The 19,416-nt window shown below is 44.2% G+C and overlaps 1 protein-coding gene across 1 annotated transcript in view; it reads right to left on the bottom strand.

The window, feature by feature from the left end:
• LOC115320979 (neurofibromin) overlaps positions 1–19,416 on the bottom strand; it is a 121,168-nt gene that overhangs the window by 32,811 nt on the left and 68,941 nt on the right. The window contains exons 33-44 of the mRNA XM_040216203.3: positions 18,273–18,437; positions 18,012–18,113; positions 17,594–17,731; positions 14,901–15,081; positions 9,777–9,960; positions 8,517–8,604; positions 8,338–8,424; positions 7,157–7,276; positions 6,486–6,603; positions 5,496–5,636; positions 1,552–1,775; positions 747–808 (exon numbers count right to left, since the gene is read on the bottom strand). Of these exons, the coding sequence (XP_040072137.1) occupies positions 747–808; positions 1,552–1,775; positions 5,496–5,636; positions 6,486–6,603; positions 7,157–7,276; positions 8,338–8,424; positions 8,517–8,604; positions 9,777–9,960; positions 14,901–15,081; positions 17,594–17,731; positions 18,012–18,113; positions 18,273–18,437 (1,610 nt within the window). The remainder of the gene's footprint in view (positions 1–746; positions 809–1,551; positions 1,776–5,495; positions 5,637–6,485; positions 6,604–7,156; positions 7,277–8,337; positions 8,425–8,516; positions 8,605–9,776; positions 9,961–14,900; positions 15,082–17,593; positions 17,732–18,011; positions 18,114–18,272; positions 18,438–19,416) is intronic.

The following is a 19,416-nucleotide window of genomic DNA, read 5'->3' as shown; positions in this document are numbered from 1 at the left end:
CTAACGATGAAGTGCTCAAAGGAATCTTTTGCTCCTTTGTTTTCAACTGACTGACGTCCGGATCCCGGGCTTCGGAGCCTCAGGCAATCTGACGCTTAACGACTCGACCTTACCTCGACCGACTTGTTTAACCGCTTATGGTTGAATAACAATCCAGAGGCAGGTGGTGTAGCGCTTGGAATCCGAACCCCGAGTTTTTTTCGCACACTTCCTACTCGGGATACACAGGGAGAATAAAGAGAAAAAAAGGATTGCAAGGCCGACCACGCTAAACGCGATCATTGTTGCCAATCGAGTCGATAGAAACCGAAACCAAGACAAAATACAATTTTTTTGGCGCACGCTTTCCAATTTGGTGCATAATGGCGCGAGGTATTGACTGTGGCGCAGTTTCCGAAACATGGCGCAGGATGGCGCAGACAAATGCGTCTGGCGCAAAATGGCGCAAATGGCGCAGCCGTTCCACCCCTGAATTTGCATAAGATAGGAGAGCTACGAGCTATGTATAATTGAAACGCCAATGCCATCATTACTTTTCCTGTCCTCATCTTCCTTCCCAAGGATATGGGAGATCCAAGTGTAAAAGCAGAACAAAGAAAATTTCTTCCTTTTACTATGTCGTTAATGTGGCTGTGATGATTCGGTGAAGTTCCCAACGAAAGTGAATTATCAAGCGGTATTGGTAAACTGTGCTTGCAAACAAAATGAAGTTGGGCAATGATTGATAAATGCAGCTGTGCCATTACCTTTTTGCCAAAGCCGTCCACTGAGAAAGCCAGTCACAGTTTGGAAGGTTCTTCATGCAGGCCTGCAAAACCCGAAACAACCCATGTTGCCAGAGAAGTCCCCACAGGTACAAGCACACGCAATATTAACCCAACGCTACTAAAGTCCAGAAACATTCCATGACAGCACGAATGCCAATGTGCCATTTCCCTCCTTCCCCCTCTTGTTCACGCACCATCTGTTCTTTACCCAAAGAGAGAAAACTACAGAGATTATATAGCATGATACAGCTTTGCACATCGCATTTTACATTTCAACTGGCCATGTCACAGGAGTGACGAAATGAGAATGGGCTTAGCAAAGTTCTCGGCTTTGGAGAACTATCCTAAAAATTACCATCTCAAAAATTAAGTTTTGCTGTATTCATTTGGATCCGGACGCGTGAATTATAATTACATAAACTCCCACTTCAAGTCGGAACATGACACAAATTTATTTCTGGTTGAAGTGACTCCTCCCAACACCTGAGATGTCACACAACATGGACAGAGCAACCAGAAGCCACAGACACCACCTGTGACGTATCTACGTCGCACAGCACAATTATGCCGAGCCAAAGACGGCCTGGCGGAGGCTTGCAGGACTGAAGTGTGACAACAAGAAGCCTGCTTGAAGACCACCAAAATTAAAGATCACACATACCCACTAGCTCTCGAAAAACATGCCTCATTATAAGGGAGGTTTATCTCATATTCACGTAAATGAAGCATGACTGCCCCTCGGGCACGTTTGTGTTGTGCCTTGATCGAGACAAAGCCAACGCACCTCCATGATCTCAAGAAGGGCGTCTGTGATGATCTCGAGGAAGGAGAGAGGCATGCGTTCCTGGTCGGGGCTGGCGCAGGCAAAGGACCGGTCCAGCAGTCCATGCCGGCAGTTGGCGCGGAAGGCCGTCACCGCCGTCGACTTCACCTTGCTGATGCCGAAGAGCAGGTAGAACTTGGCCAGCGAGAACTCGTCCAAGCTCAGCCTCAGCACGCGCTGCGTGTCTGTGCACGACAAAAGAGGGTTGCTTTAGGCTTTCCGTAGGCCCGGGTTTTCACTTGAGAAGCATTCTCAATATAACGCTTAATCTTTCACTACTTTATGGTGAAAGATAAAAAAAAAAAAACATTAAGGCTCCAATCCACGTTGTGAAGGTGGTTGGCCAGCGAAACTGAGGTATCACCTGCAGCGATTACCCACTACACTATAGATCCTTTTTATGGCAAAGGCCACGAGGTGGTGCTCCAGTCTTTGTTGTCTTAGAGAACTTCCGGTTTACAGACAGAATGAACAAAGGCCACTTTACACCGCTGCTTGAAATGTAGATGAAACGTTTAACCACCAATTCTCCAGGTGAAAGCCAAAAGAACAAAGGAGTGCAAGATCTGTTAAAATGCTTCGAGTAGGTATTCTTGTAAACCAACTTCCCTCTTCCAAGATGTAATATTGTATAGCAGAAGGCCTTCGTTAAATCTCCAACTTTGCTGTCTGAGTAGCATTTATGCTTTCTAGCACTGGTGACTATAAGCAAGCTCAAGAGGCTTGCAAAGAAGATCCGACTGGAAGTCGCTTGGGATGCAAGCAACAATTCATGTTTGCAAACACCAAAAGGGTCTATACCAAATGATTGACGAAAGAAAAGTAAATGCACAGTACCAAAACATTTATATTTATATATGAAAGACTTCATATGCTGCCGTTGCCGCAGCAGCTTATGCAACCGCAATCTTTACCGAGAAATGCATGCAGGGAGTGCTACATGCTTATCATTTATCACGTCAGAAAAAAATGTTTTTTTAAAAAATTATATGTTTATGCTTATTAACTTCCAAAGAATGGTTTCAGAAACTTTCATTTATAAACATGCAGGATTTATCTCACAATAAATTATTTTCGACATATCGGCAGCCCTCCGACTCAGCAGGGAGCAAGTTTTTTGCATATTTATTTAGCACTGCTTCATACTATTTTAACATAGCCAGAACAATCTCACCCTCATTGGAAGCACCATTTACTCTGGATTTAGCCCGTAGAAGCTTTTCAAGTTTAAAAGTATCAATGGCCAGGAGAACCCTATACATCCAAACAGAAAAAATTGTAAAAATTTGGTATGAGCAATCTTATTAGTTGTCGACCTGAAACGGGATTTACGATTGGTCCTGCCCTGTGACGTGATATTGTGCCATCTTCAGTAACACCCCTTCACAGTATCTTCCACTCTAGATCATATTTCTGCTTTGCTGCTCTTCCTTAGTATTATTTGCCTCTTAGTTCTTGCCATTTTATCTGTCAAGAAATGCCTGCTACGAAAGTTAGCTTGCCTACAAACGACGTAAATTGGTAGCTATTGCCAGGGGAACAATAAAGTGTCAAAGAGGAAGGTTCTAACAATGCGCCAGGTGAATTTTGGCTACCTCGGAGTCACAGAAAAGAGAGAAACCTAAAGTTGAAACTTCAAATGCATTTTTCTCCGTTTCACTTTTTGACAGGAAATGCGGTATGAGGAAATGTATCATTGGACATTTTGAAAGTGTAAAGATTTCATTCGGTGTTGTCCTTGACTGAAATTTCCTGAGGAACAAGTTAAGGTACTCATAATCTGAAAAAGCTGAATTCTTCATGAAAAAAACCTGAATATTTTAAAGCTCAAAAATTTGTTAAACTCGTTTGTTCTTTTTGGGTGTTATTGTTTTTCTCTAGAATTGAATTTTCTACAATCAATTTTTACCTTAACTTGCACTATGGGTATTCTACTTCACATTAAACCAAACATTTTGTGGATTGCAATTATTATTTTTCTTAAATACATTTCCTAATAAAGTAACTTTTTTCTGGAGTTTGTTAAGCATAGTATGTTGTAGAGTTGGCCGTTAAGACTGAAACTTTAAATGTCATCAATCCTAATGGGGTTCATTTCACCCTAAAAGTTTGAATCAATTTGAGACATTGGTTCAAAAGTTGACCCTCTCAGACCATGTCCCCCCTTAAAAAAAGAAAAAAAAAAGTTTGCAAGACGAGACCCACGAGATGACGAGAGCGCGAAACGTCAGATGGCGGGAAAACATGCAGGACCGGATGGACAATTGATGCCGGGTACTTTGTGTCGGTCGGCCACTTGCGCCACATAACACACGCATGCTCAATTACGGTGCTCAGTTTAGTTTCGGTTTTGAAAGGCGACCGAAACTGGTTTTTTGTCGCAGGCTTGGCACAGATTACCCACATTTCGGCAAAATGTAGCAGGATGTAGCAGAGTTAGCCCCTTGGCACAGTTTGGCACAATTGGCACAGCAATCACATCACTGCAGTTAAACATTTGAGGCGATCTAGTCACGTGACTCTAGGCGACTAATTAAAGTGTTTCCAATCAGCCTACTTGACCCTTCGCAATGAAAATTGATGGTTGAAGCAAATTCACAGAAACCACAAGGGTGATGATCTATGAATGCAATAGCATTTATCGTTGCACACTACCAAATTTAGCGGGGAAAAAGAATTGGTGCATAGGTGGTGACATCAATTTTTCCACTAAAGTTAGCAGGGGAACTCCCCGCTAAATTTAGCATCATCCTCTAGGACGACGCTAAATCCTTGTCATCCTGAGATCACCCTAGAGGTCATCCTTAAGGTTGTCCTTGAGATTGTCCTAGACGTTGACCTTGACGTAGCCTGGGACGATGTCGAGGAAGACGTCAAAGACGACATCTAGAACGACCTCTAGGAAGACCTCAAGGATGACGTCCTAGAGGACGATGTCAAGGACGACATCTAAGACAGCCTCTAGGACGACCTCTAGGGTGATCTCAAGGCCGACCCCTAGGATATCAGTCAAGGTCGTCAGGTACTTTGAAGAGGGTGCAAATATGAAGGAGTGTGTACTGCTACTCCGCATATGCGCGGCACGATGGGGTGCAAGCACAGCGAGCTGAAATTGTCTAGAGCACATACTGTACATATTCTGCATTAGGAAGCCAGAATATACATAGCTGAAAATCTTGAGTAGTAGCTTAATAATGCTAATCATTCCTTTGTAGGGACACATTTGATGATGGTTATTATCAGAAGCCTCAACGTTTCTCAAATCTTTATGACGTGCCAGATATTTCCTCTTCTTTATCGTGCACACACTTTAAATTGCTATATCTTGCGCAATGTAGTATGCAGACATTGCGTAAAAAAATAATGTGACAGAATGTAACATAAAATGTATAGACCATTATTTTCATTAAGATTACATTTTTAAGGATCCTCACAATGCATAACTTGAGTTCTTTAAGCACTGGGACTGCTCCACAGAATGACACTGATCAGTAACCACCAGACACATAAAGATAAGAAAATTGCACTGTTACCTAGAATTCTGATAAGTCAAGCTATAAACAAATAATGGCTTCAAGTCTGACAGGACTCCAGTCAATATAGTTTCAGCGAAGAGGTTGGCAACCAACCGTAGAAACCTAAAAATGTGCGATACATTGAGTGTCTAGGGTAACTGAATATTGCCCCGTTCAAAAATCTAATCCCTACCAGAGTTTTGTTAACTAACAGCGCAGGCACCAAGAGAGATCCAGCAGAACCGGACTGTCTCAATCAGTGCCAAAGTCGACAGCAGCACGACGTCCAAGCGGCAATTAAAACCATGGACCGAAAGTGCGCCAGGGCAGAGCTGCGCCGTTTCCCCTCGTTGCAGAGTAACGCAAGAAGGTCCCGGGACAGAGTCTCACCATTGAAGGAGGGCTTGGTGCAGGTGCACAGGGAGTGGATGATATTGATGACCAGGCCGTGGATGGAGGCCCTCAGGGACACCGGACCGGTGTGTACCAGCAGGGTCACAATGTGGAAAAGGTAGGGGAGGTGACTGGCCACTGCACAACGCACACATGCGAGCAGAGACTGTCAGGAAAATGGCTCACAAACGGCCGTCGAGGCCAACGGAGGGGTGAAATGCTACGGTCACCGACAAAGTGAGAATGGCAAAGTGTGTCTTTCAAACGCTTTGCTTTCAGCACATGCTCGTTGCCTTACGCTCGTGCTGGAGGCAAGACAACTGAGAATCCTCTCTCTTCTCATCCTGTCGACGACTATAGTATGATAACCAGCAACATTACCTGTACATGCGAGGGTGCCATCGTTTGTACCGATAAAAGGAGTGCACCTGACTCAAGGGGTCTGTAGCATGTATGCCCTCATCTCGCTCCGTTTGCCCAACGCCAAGTATAATAACTCGGCCCAGCCATGGGCTCGGGCCGAGTTATTATACCTGGCGGCGAGGACGGGACCCGATTTCAGCGACAAAAGCCTCCGAAAGCGGGCTTCGAAAAAATTTTAGTTGCTCACGCTCGTCAAGACGTCGACTGTTGTGAGGTGCAAAATGCCGCCCTCTGCACAAATTAATTTTTGTCTTTAAAATGCGGGTGTCCTCATCGTATCTTCAATATTTTGAAGACGCAACGGTAGACCATCGATAACCGCAGGCTGTTGACCCCGGAAACGGCAGAGCAAAATTGAAGATGAGCAAGATTCCAAAATTAGCAATGCATAGTGCCCTCGAGGATCATTTAGGCTGCGTTCAATACTTTTATTAAGCAATCGAGCAGAGGCGACTCAATAACTAATGTTTTTAATATAATGCAATGCCGCGCAATGTGACGAAAACAGTACATTTCTAGCCCCGAAAATAATGTTTTGCTAGTGGGAAGGAAAGAAGAGCGTACCGTCGAGGGAGTTGTTGAAGGAGAGCATGAGAAGGTAGCGTGCCAAGATAGCAATGTCGTCCCACATAAGGTGCTGCTCCAGGGTGGGCGTGGGTGACGTGCACGTCTTCTCTATCACCTGCACAGGCACAAAAGAAGGTCCTACTCGTACAACCGTCTGAGGCTGGCTCAGAGGCACGTGAGCAATGGTGTTGAAGCCTAAATGCCTAATGGAGATGATCACTCCATACTGAGAGTTCTATGAATCAATTATTGAGGGAGTAGGTAATGACTTATAATTACAAAAGTATCAAGTGACTGGCAAAGCAGTGAGAATGAACCAAAGTTCTTGTTCAAAGGCGTGCTCGTTCATTTCAAGTTACCACTGTTCCATACTTTCGAACAAAGAAAAGCCAACGGCTTTTTCGGATCAACAAATGGTTTGAAGCGCGATGGAACATATGGGCTTGCCAAACGCACGGTATATACCATGAAGTGCACACTACACGGACATCTTTTTAGTTCTGAATCCCCACCAGAACAATGATTTTGAGAGGAAATAAAGAATAACAAAAGCCTTAAGCTCCTGCCAACATACATACCACAACTGAATTCAAATCAATGTTCACATCATTGTACGCACAATACCAGAAAAGCCAAAAAAAAAAGCCCAGGAGGGGGTGGTTACTGACCCTGCAAAGCCGGCTGATCACTTTCATGGCAACCAGCTGCACGTTGGAAGATGCCAGGGCCACAGCCGTGTCAGCCATGATCTCGGCTTGGGCAGACCCCAAGCCGCCAGTCACGCTCCTCTGCAGACAGGAGAACAATGAAGTGAATGTAAGGGCGCAAACTTGCTGCTTCAGAGTGAACGCGACATAAACCCCGAGACTGCAGGCAAAAAAAGGACACAAAGCACTAAAATGTCTCGAGACCTTTTAGCGTTTGTGTCGTTTTTGCCTGCAGTCTCGGGGTTTATGTCATGTTCAGAAGAACAATGGCAGGTGCAGCGCGACACTCAAGAAACTGCACCACTTTACGCTAGCTCTTTCTCATAAAACCGAGTGACTTGCTTGCTAGTACTTAGTGTAATATGAAACTCTGTAGGTTGTTCAGACCATGTTAAAAGCAAGCTGACAGATCTGAATCACAAGAAAAAAAGACCTACCATAATATCCCAAGAGATGCCCAAACCCCAAAAGATAACTCACCCCTATTTTTAGCTTGATTTGTTATTTTCTTTTAAACACCGAAAGATAGCCCACTCCTAGTAATCATAGGGCTGGGTCAATGATGACCTCGGCGTAAATGCGACTAGGTAGCTATGGCGGAATTTAAGTGAACATTGCTGACTGGGAGGTACAGTCATCTTTGCTTTATTGTTCCTTGCCACAATAACAAGTTTGGCAGGAAAGCATGATCTAAAACTTTTCTTGGTTGTACACCGAATGTTGGCCCACTCCTTGTTTTCACCTCATTTGTTCTCGATTTTCGGTGGGCTATCTTTGAGGAAATTATGGTAAATTGTCTTGCCTGGTTCCATTCAGTCATTTAAATTACTATCTTCATCTCTGCACGTGTTACATCGAAAGTGTCTTGAACACATTTAAAAGTCCAGAGCCAAATGGTGAGCTCACTATGCCAGGCTTGGCCAGAAAACAAGAGTGAACATGAGGTCTGCATGGGGACACATCTGAGGGTGCTCACAATAAACGCAACTAAACACATCAACATTGCTGCACGGAGCAGTCATGAAATCTAACAACTGAGGTGTGCAACCCGACACAGGAAACGTTAAAGTGCAGTTCACGTTAGGATCATTTTGCCACAAACCTCCAGCTGAAATGTTTCCCGGAAAACTTGGAATGCAAACCTTTATGAAGCTGTCCAAGACCATATCCAAGAGGTCTGAGACTTGACCAATCTTTCCCCAGATCTTAGCCTGGATTGATGGGTACATCTAGAAAGTGAAGTAGAAGAATACCAGTGCAATGATGTAAGGCTGTTCTAAGCTTCTGGGGAAACAGAGACAGACACTTGTGCACAACTGACCTCGACTTCCTCAATGGTGAGGGTGATGAGCTTGTCCAGAATGGTGGCCACCCGCTGACGCTTGTTGTCATCGGAATGTTTGCAGAACCTGCAAGACCCCAGATGCACCAATGTGAGCACTTGAGCACTCTGCTCAATGTGCTGACCAAACCTAGGTTTGGTCAGCACAATGAGTGTTGCCTATAGTCGGATTGGTAATTAGGCTCACTATAACTCGCAACATTATCACTGAAGGGAACTCAGAACTTTCCTTGGCATGTGTTTCGTAAAGACGCCCTTCCAAAAAAAATGGCCTTACCCTCCCAGAAGAACCCTCCTGCTGTATCACCAAGACACAACTGTTTGGCAACCATCTCTTGCCGCTTGAAGATTTCAACTTCTCCTCCTCAGCTACAATCTGCCATCTGCTGCTCCTAATCGAGACTTACAATGGCGTCGCAAATTTGGCAGCACAAAAATATTTGATGAACTTGTTGATGAATGAATAACACATAGCATAAAACCATATGGTAAGCGTATATTGTTGCCAGTGTTTAAGCCACAGCTTGTTAATTATAAAGCATTGCCCAACAATAATACTAAATAACGAAGTAAGGCAAAGCTAATAAAAAAAGAATGCTTGACAGACCTAGAAAAAATTAAATGCAGTAACACGTTAGTTGTTGTCAAATTAACAAATAATGCCGTTTTGTGACTTACCATAACATACCAAACATGTCCCCATGTCGCATTAAGCACCCACCCACTCCTTTTTAAGCATTTGGACAACAAGCAAAGGACATATCAAGCGTTTGCCCAGACGTCTGGGCCCAACTAGCCAACTGAAATACTCCCCCATGTTGGCCGCTTCTCCGAGCACGCCAGTGCGAAGTAGAGAAGCTTGACGTGTGCACACCGGTGAAAAAGGTTGAAGCTTGACATATGCGCTCCGGAGCAAGGTGGTGAAACTTGACATGTGAGCATGTGTCAGTACAAAATAGTGAAGCTTCACACGCATGCGAAGCAGTAAAGCTTGATGCCATCATGCCAATGCAAAGCAGTGAAACTTGATGCATGTGTGCTGGTGCCAAGCACTGAAGACCAACCCATCATGTGCCCCTTCCACTAGCATCCTCTCTCAGCTTATTAAGACTATCTCCCAATTTCGGTTCGCACTTGCTCGGTATTTTACGGCCTTTCCCATAATCGGCACAACACGGCTGAAGCGTAGCTTTTACGACCGTGACGCAGGGTTGGGTGCATGGCATCCGATTCGCTCACCGTGTGAGGTTGGGCAGCCACGGTGTCATGTACTCTAGGCAGAGATGCTTGAGCTCGATGGAGGAAGCCCTGAAACCCTGGATGCACTCCTCCAGGAACTCCAGGGTCAGGTGGGACGCATTGGTCGCCAGCTTGTCCGAGATCTGCTTGATGAAGATGGTGTTGTTCGATGGGATGCACAGCCCTGCAGTCGTATCGAGCAGTGATTAAGAAGGTGAGCGAGGCATCACCGTTTCCATGATGCATAGCCAGATGCACTGACTTGACCAGTTGGGGCATGTCATCTGCTCATTGCTGAAATCCATTAGCATCAGTAAGTTATCAATAACTGTCTCTCCAAAGATAATGTTTCTAAAATTGTTATACTAAGTGTACAATTCTTTTGTGCAAACTGTTCACCTCAGTATGCACTTGTCCCGTGCCCGAGGAAGTACATATAATTAGTTCCAGTTTTGATATAGACCAAAACCCCCAAAATAAGAAAAGATTGTGAGTAGGGGTGTGTGAATACCGAATAGTAGTCATCAAATCGAATACCGAATCGAATTAAGAAAAAAAAGTCGAATACTGAATCTAATATCGAATAAAGATTTTATTTTTAGGAATTTTTCAAAGAGTGCTGTGAATGAGATTATTATATGTGCAGAGTATGTGTGTGGAGCAGAATATGCCTCTAATAAGAGAAAAAAAGGATAATTTATAAAAGTACTGGAGAAAAAAAAGAAAGAAAAGAAACGCAGCTGCTGATGGATGTTGGGCGCTAAAGATCCAATTTTATGGCACAAACATGATCTATCTATCCAAAGCATCGCAAAAAAACCCAAGTTACAGCCACGCGTGCCTTTCCTTCTCGTTAGAAGTACGACCTAGCTCCGCGACATGTCTTTTTTTTTTTTTTTTTTTGTATTTATATATCTCAGTAAAGGGACATTTTGTGATCTTTGGTCTCGATTTTAAGGGAGAAAAAGGGCACCCGAGATTCGATTATTTATAAATAAACAGATAGGGCTTAAATCTGAGTAAACAGGCTTAAACAATATAATCTGAAGTAAAAAAAAAACGTGGTTAGGTGGCGCAAGTCACCGACCAACTGCCGCTATGCATCCATTCCTCTGTCCATCTATCTTGTTTTAGAGAGCCTAGATTTAAAAGAGGGAGTGAGCGAAACTGAAACCACGGAGACGGCCCAACACGGCTCCTGTACAGATTGGTCGTAAGTGCGCATGTGTGCTGTTGTCGCGTGGAAAGAAGGCGAGGAGAGCAAACGGAGAAGCGACAACGCCTGCCCGACCGAGGCTTTCGTCTTTTCGTCACCTTTTCGCAGTCCATAATTCAAACGCGGCGGCTACCGAACGGTTAAAAACCCTCTCAAATCTAGGCACACTATTTTTCCATTCCGTTTCATCAGTTTCGTTTCGAATCTGAATTTGCGGCTTGCAGTTCCGAAAGAATGGCAACGACAACTCTGCTGGTTTTATCGGCGTGGTTAAAGTGGTTCTCTTTTTGTGATCTTGCAGTCGCCGATTTCTGTGAGTGTGGCAAGTGTGTTCTACATCGGCACTTCAATTTGAAACAAGGGCTCTACTCGTGAAAAGATTTAGACATGGCGCGGAATTCCGGCCTCTCAACAATTCCTCTCTGCAAGTGGCGCAAACGGGATGTTTCGGTTGTGATTCAAGATTAGATTGTGTCACGATCACAAGTAAATCTGCGTGCTATAAAGTTTGTGGCATTCGTTACTTTCCCTTTTTCTGACCTGTGCATTAGATTTTTGTGGAGAATGGTAGGGCCAAGAGGTGTTTCTCGCACGGTCCGTCAAACATCACGGTGCTAACATTGGGAGAAGAAACGGCTCTTTTGTCAGCTCCGCGCCGACTGCGCGATTTCGGCCGAATATAATAAATATTCAAGTGACCGAATAGTACTAGGGATTCGATTCGCGAATAGAATTATTCGGGGACTTGCTATTCGATTCGAATTCAAATATTCGAGTATTCGCACACCCCTAATTGTGAATTTTGTAAATAGGAATTCAACTTTTGCACCAGTTGTCGCAACTCTTTTTCTCTGGGTTTTTTTCCCCAAATTAATCAACTACTACCTAATTAGAGCAGGCCAGTTTCAACTGGCATGCTCTCACATGATCTCCCATTTTTTAAAGACAAGCCAACTTACACAATGACGAGTTATGATGGTAGCACGGCATAAACTGCAAATGTAACTCAAGTCTGGGTTCTAAAAACACAAATATACCGTAAAAACCCGCATATAATACGAACCCACGTATAATACAAGGCATGATTTGAGGACCGCGAAGAAAAAAAAAAAAGTTTTATCCGCGTATAATATGAAACAATTTAAGGACCGCGAAAATATTCCGCGTAAAATGCAACCCAGGAAGTCTTAAGAAAAACGTATATTTGCGTCGTAATTGAACCTTAATCACTGTCATCACTTCCATCAGACTCCTTGTCCGATGCCTCCTCCCTAAGGCAGTCGTCTTTAGTGCCGTCGAGCACATTTGAAATTCCGTACTTCTTGAAAGAGCAAGCGACGGGCGTGCAACGACGCAGTGAAAGCCCGGCGCGGCGTATAAAGCGAACAACCCATTGTACCCAATGTCGGCTCATCAAAGTTTTCTGGCCCTCTCTTGCAGCAGCTTGATGTCTACGGCGACGTGCCGTTCACGTTCCTCTTTTACAAAGTCGCCGAGACTTGCCTCGACGTCGGCGAGCACGCCATTTTTTGGGCCTCCAAAGCTTCTTCTCGTTCCGTTGCACGGGAACAGAGCTTGCTTTCGTCGTCTCCATCCGCAGATGCCGCCTTCATTTTCGGCGAATTGTCGCCCGGCAGCACTGTTGCCGATGTCTTCCGCAACCAAAATTACTTTTCTATTGAAGGCGGCTGAGCATCGTTTTCGGCGATTCGCGCCGACGCCATTGCCTAGCCTGACCGTGGATACATGGTGGCTTCTCGGACATTGTGATTTTAATGATGATGATAGCTGTTTTGAACGCCATATTGCTACGAAACCGAAACCACGTCAATCTGCGTCAGATCGCGCCTCATAGAAGCTGAAAATTGTTGGGACCCACGTATAATACGAATCGCAAATTTTACATGGCAAAATTTGAAAAAAACCTCGTATTATATGCGGGTTTTTACGGTACTTAAAGCAATAATGTACTGGCTAGAGAGAGAAGAGGGCCCGACAAGCTGAGAGTGCACATATTAGTGACTTGCATCGGCTCTCCGACCGACTTCTTGAATACCTGTGGCTAACCAGGCAAAAGAAAACTAAGCGTGTCCCGCACAGTTTCCCCGTCACAGCTCGAAGAATGCTTGGCTCTTTGTTCAGCAAAAAATACTAATGCAGCTTTTAAAACTGAAAAAAAAAAAAAAAAAAAAAAATTGGCAACATGATTAGTTATGTTGTCTAATGCATTTAAATGTGTTAGCTTTATAGGGAGGGTGGTGCTCTTAGTTCAAATGGCGTCTAGGGCAGAGTTTTGTATGAAAAAAGATTATGTCACACTACTGTCTGTTAGTGACATTTCTGGCGCTTCCCTTCAGCACCACCCGGATACAAAGCATTTGCCCTGAATTTTTTGAGTCATCAAGAGAGGGGAAACACACTTTTTTACCCTTTTCACTCCTCGTTCTGCTTGCTCTTTCTTGCCACCTGTTTCCACTCATCTTTTTTTTGCTCTTTTCACCCCTTTATACTTCGTGTGCTTTTTTACACCACCTGCTTCTGCTCCTCCCGTTTCTGTGTGCTGGGTTCATACTTAGTCAGCGGCACACTTGGCATCCACGCCGGTGACCAGGGTTCAATCTCTAGCACCGGTTGCCATTTTTTTTAAGATCATTGAGAGCAGGGGTGTCAAACACGCGGCATGCGGCCCGCGACTCTGGGACGCGGCCCGCCTGCATTCCGCCGCTGCGAGCCCCCATTGCCATACTTTGAGCACTACATGCGTCAAAAAAAAAATAGTTTAATATTGTCAATTCATTTTTGCTTAAAAAGGAGCGCTACTCATATTTTGCATTCTGTTTTTTTTTTTTTTTTTTTTTTTTTTTTTTTTTACTGAGTATTGCTTTGTCTAAATCTTTGATTTTCAGCCCTTTCTTGTGTAAATCAACCGTCACGCCAATATGGTAGGTTTCAAGCTTGAACTCTTTGATCAAGGAAGCACTTCAGTTGCACAAACTATCGCTGAGTAGGAGCAAGTGCTATAGATAAAGCTATGAAATCGGCTTCTAGGTTTCAGAGAATACCTTTAAAATACAAGTATTTTCCTATAATGCCGCTATAAAAATTGTCAGGAAAGCAAACACTGCCGTATGAAAAGATATTTCTATGCCTGCTGAGCCTAGTGAATTGTGCGACAGGGCAAAGATGGCGTGCTCATTCTCGTTGTATTGAAAACTGCCAGTATGTTGGTGCTTTAAATTGTGTTTTAACATCAGGTGCGAGCCCAAGGTAGTCATGTACGCAAATGAAAGCTAAAAATGGCAAGATTGTGAGCTAAGAAAAAGCAGAGAGCACAAGGTTACTTCTCTAGGAAATCTCTGGTGTGTCTCAAGGACGGTTGACTGATTTGCAAGGTAAAACATCACTGCTGTTTGTTTGTTGTGTCAGAATGCCAAAATATTGCTTCCTCCCCCTTCAGCCCTGGACCTTTTGTGGGTGGTCTAATTGGCACCCACACTCAAATGACTTTGAGACCCCTGGTTTAGAGGTTATGGACTGACCGACCTACAGATTTCATGCTTAGTACATGGCTACCGAGGTCAGTTGGGCCTATAAAGCTACCACTTTAAAATATGTATGCCCTTGATGCTGTGCCTCAAACGAGAAGGGTAACCGATATATCAATACAAAATCACATTTTTACAGAAGATATTGCAAGCATTTGCAAGCATCACGTGGCGTAAGATGTAGCATGGCGTGGCATGGCCTGGCAACGCAATTCTGTATATGATGGCTTGATCGACAGATGAAAATTTACCTAAAACGTTTTGTCCAAAAACCTCCGTCAGCCAGCTTCTGCCACTTGAGGCCCCTGACAACCTCATAGCATTTTCATGCCACCGCTTACGCTAAGGAAAGCAGCGACTCACCTGCAGTCTCCAGCAGCTGTCCCTCAATCTTGAGGTCAAAGGTGGCGGTGAGGGCGCAGAGCAGGTTGTAGGCGGCTGTCCTCAGGTTGGGGTCTGAGCTACCCAGGTTGAGAAGCGCCATGTTAAGCAGGGTGCCCGGGACGTCCTTGGGACGAATCTTGGTGTGCACCGTCACCGAGTCCTGCAAGGACAATTGGTGCCCCCCCTCCTGTTACTACCGTAATTTCTGGATTATGGTCTGCACTTGGTGTATACTGTAAAATCCCGTAAGAATGCCCACCCAAAATGAAGAGATAAATTGTGAAAAACAAAGGGTGGGCTATCTTTAGGGATGTCACAGCAAGACTTTATCAAAGGTTAATTATAAATATTGGGGCCACCACTACAAACCACAAGACGCTGGAATTGATACCGCATATCGTGGACACGGCAAATTCATGTTTCAAGATGCAATCAACACGCGGGAATTTGCCACAAACTTCTGCGTCACGGGAACGGAAACCGCAGGTTACAGACGCAGCAGATTTGCGTTTCACGGTGCGAAGAATCCGCAGAAACTTGCCGAGAACTCGCATCTCAGGGGAATGGACATCGAGAATGCAGCAGATTCAAGTCTTACGATGCAATAAACACTCAGGAACCCGCTACAAACTTGCCTGTCACGGGAACCAATATCACACACGCAGGTAACGGAGAAATACCCGGGAATCCGCTAAAAACTCGCATGTCACGGGAATGAATACCGCAGATCGCAGATGCAGCAGAATCGCACATCACAATGCAATATACACAGATGAACAACTCGTGTGTTACGGGAGCCAATATCGCATGCTTGGGTCGCAGACAAAAAGTGGGAATCCGCTACAAACTCGCATGTCACAGGAACGGATACTGCAGGTTGTAAACACAGCAGCTTCGCATGATGCAATACACATGCAGGAATGACTTGCGTGTTACAAGAGCTGATATTGCTCGCGCAGATCGCAGACAAAAATGCGGAGACCCGCTATAAACTTGCTTTTTAGACGGACCGGTACCGCAGATAGCGCAATTCATGCGATTCCTCTCGGACATGTGTGACGTCCGACGGGAATCGGGGGGTGGGCGATATCTCTGAACTTTCATGTTACGAATATTTAGCCAGAAAAACGGGATGAGCAATCTCTCTGGGGAGATCACCCATCTCTTACGGAATTTCACGGCAGTCTGAAAATTTTGGATGAAGAAAAAGCTTTTCCTTAGTCTGCACCATGGTGCATAAAGTTCTCGTATGCGGCACACCTTGAAAAATGCCTGTTTGATTGCCACACGACAAAACTTGTATCATACAGAAAGAAATCATCATTAACATAATCGCTTAATCACAAAATCTGACATTACGTCATAATGAACAATCTTAAAAAACTTCTTCTATGCTCCGCACCAATGGATAGTCCACACCACTAAAAACTTCAAATTTAAACATGCATAGCCTACTTAGTTCATCGAAAATATTGCACCCCAGAGTGTGAAACATCACAGCTGGATAGTTCTCAATAAGGCACGCTTTGTAACGATGGCCTCATATAACAAAGCAGCACAGAGCTAAACTTTTGTTATACCTTGCTCAAGAGCAGAAAAACCCTAATAAAAGAACATAATGACAAAGAGTTGTTAGGAATTTGACAACAAACATGAACACCCCCATATTGCTGTATTCTAGCTACGGTGCACTGAAAATGCCTTCAAGCTGATCACGATAGCACGGACAATTTTAGCATTTGGTACATCTGTTAGTTCTTGCATACTCAGGGGGTGAGACAGGTGAAACAGGTTTTGGAGCAATTTCTGGAGCAGAAAAATCTGGATTTTGGGGCAGCTTAGGAGCACAAAATTATCGTTTTGGAGCAGCCATTTATGCATTTTGGAGCAACTTCAAAGCACAAAAGTCTACAGTTTGCAGCAGATTAGGAGCAAAAATGTTAGAGCAGCTTATCAGCAATTTAAATTTAAAAAAATCTGATATACTGTAAACGACTAAATTTTCGTGGGGACCTAATTTTCGAAAATTTTGCGAATTGCCTACAATTCGCAAAAAATACATCCCACAAACAATTCGGGCAATATGTGAACGCTACGGAAGCCACACTCGATTCACAAAAATTAGAACCCGCGAATAATTTCAAATTTTCAGTTTTCGCCCGATTCGCGAAAATTTGTGCCCGCGAAAATAAAGTCGTTTACAGTAAATCACATAAGTCAGATTTTTCTCTTTTAATCATTATTTTTGTCCACCCTGGTTCCAATTAGTCATCAGCGGTCCGTCTACTCCGGACCGCTGATAACTAATTAGTCCAACTAATCCATTCAATGCTAAATAAGCCCATCTTTACAATGCAGGGATAGAACAGCCACTTCATATCTGAAAGTCTACAACAGCACCGAACAGGTAGCAGAAAATAGATTACAGCAAATAGTCACAGCAGCAACCTTTGATTTACAAGGCTGAGAGTGTTCAATCAAGGCCACACAACACAGACACCATGAAAGTGCAGCAGTTTCTGCAAGTGCCCCCGAATACCACTCGCCTTGCAAAGGTGTTCATTACCATGAAACTGGGCAGGAGGTTTCGCAAACTGCCGCAATAAACGATGGTAACCTTGACCCTGGCCAATGCAGTGAGAGACCAAAACAAACGTGCAGGGATTGCTCACCGGCTGCGAGAGCTCCCAGCGGGTGCGTATGTGTATGATGGCCTGCACGATGCTGTCGCAGTCATTGTGGATGAAAGACAGTGGTCCGCTCTCATTGGCAATGGTCAGCGTGAACTGGTTGTCGTCCACCAGGCACACCTGCAATGCAGCCAAAAAAAAGTTAACGCCCTTTATTCCTTCACCACGCCCTGCCCTACATCGAGTGCACCCTGTCTCAACACAAGGTCTTTTAAAATGCTGCAACTTGAGAAGCCTCCAGCTAATCTATAAGAAAAAAAGCTATGTCACCCTCACCAGCAACTAAGAATTATGAGGTTAAAGAAGCTATACAACACAATCAGAATGCTGAACCAGTGCCTTACATTCTCTTTACAGAATGACACAACAGCAAGAAAGAATGTTAAGAGGGAGAGCCCACCTCTTCTATCTCGGAGGCGTAGTAGACGTCGTTGAGTAGGACAGAGTGACTGAGCACCTTGGTCTTCTCAGCCGAAGTCACCTGGATTGCCGTGGGACCCACCTGGAAAAGAAAAATTGCTTTCAATTTCAGGATGGGTAGCTAGCGAAGGGGCATTGCATCGCTTTTCCTTTATCAACGGTTTGGATTAAGAGTAATCAAGGGATTGGTTGTGACAACCGCCAAAGGTCACTGGAAGCTTTCGCTGATGGAGGGACGCACCTTGATGGCAACTTTGGTGTCCTTGTGTGAGAGCTTGAGGGCGTTGTTGAACACCTTGAGGTCCTCATCGAGGGCCAGGGTGGCCCCCGGGAGACGCTGCTGATCCAGGTCAATGTACTCGTTCAGGCGCTGAGGTGTGTCAATGAACACCAGCTTCCGATTGCCCTGCGAAATCCCAACACTGCCATCAGCTGGTGTCACCCCGATGACAAAAGACTTTGCTGTTGCTCTTTGTAGAAACAAGAAGGGCCAAAAGTTTAGTCACATCAAATTAACCAGGTCTAGCCATGATTGTGCAAACCTGCAGAGTGTTTCAGTGGTCAAGAGCACTGCAATGGTCACTAGTCATGCGCGAATAGTGGATATTGAGTTTGAAGCGAATAGTGGTTTCGGCAAAATAATTTCTAGTTGAATATTGAATAGTTTCTCCAAGCCATGGACTACTACACCGTGTTTAAACAAAAACCCAGCTGAACTCGTGAAGGTTGATCCTAAGCTTCCACCTGTCCATTTTTAAGCTAAGTTAATCTTAAGCTAACTGTATTTATAGACAGTGGCCTCACAAAGTCCAATGCTTACATTGGAATGACAAGTAAATGACATGTTTGACATAAAATTTAACTTATAGAAATTCCCAGGTGTATCTAATCAAGGGTATTTATAAATTGTCTTGCGATATGCAAATATCCTTTCTTAAATCTAAACTTAAAGAAAAAAAGACAATCTAAAGATGAATGCAAGTCATCAGGAAACGTCTGCCTAACACATGCCCTTGCATAATAGCATCAGTTTAATTTTGGAAACTTTACTGTAATCTAAATTCACATTTGTAAAAAAAAAAAAAAAATACATTCACAAGGCTTTTTTTTTTTTTTTTTATATACACCAAGCGAGCACACGCATTGTCCCGTTTTAAAAGTGTGCTTTCCTCCTAAGCATGCGACCGCAATATTTGTATTTTTCAAAGTGTTGATCACGGCAGGTTAAGCCAATTGAGCGCACATCTTACCAAGCACCGGTGCACTGCAGAGAAGCAACACCCGTGGAGCTTGCTTCCGCGAGTGTTGCTACTCCGCAGGGCAGTTGTGCTCAGTAAAAAAATGCGCTCAACAAGGCTAACCCACTGCGGTCGACACCTTGAAAA

This window comes from Ixodes scapularis, unplaced genomic scaffold (genome assembly GCF_016920785.2).
Source record: "Ixodes scapularis isolate PalLabHiFi unplaced genomic scaffold, ASM1692078v2 PGA_scaffold1__304_contigs__length_218370807, whole genome shotgun sequence".
Taxonomy (NCBI): Eukaryota; Metazoa; Arthropoda; class Arachnida; order Ixodida; family Ixodidae; genus Ixodes; species Ixodes scapularis.
Note: the sequence above shows the minus strand (reverse complement) of the source record. Positions and strands in the feature narration are given on the sequence as shown.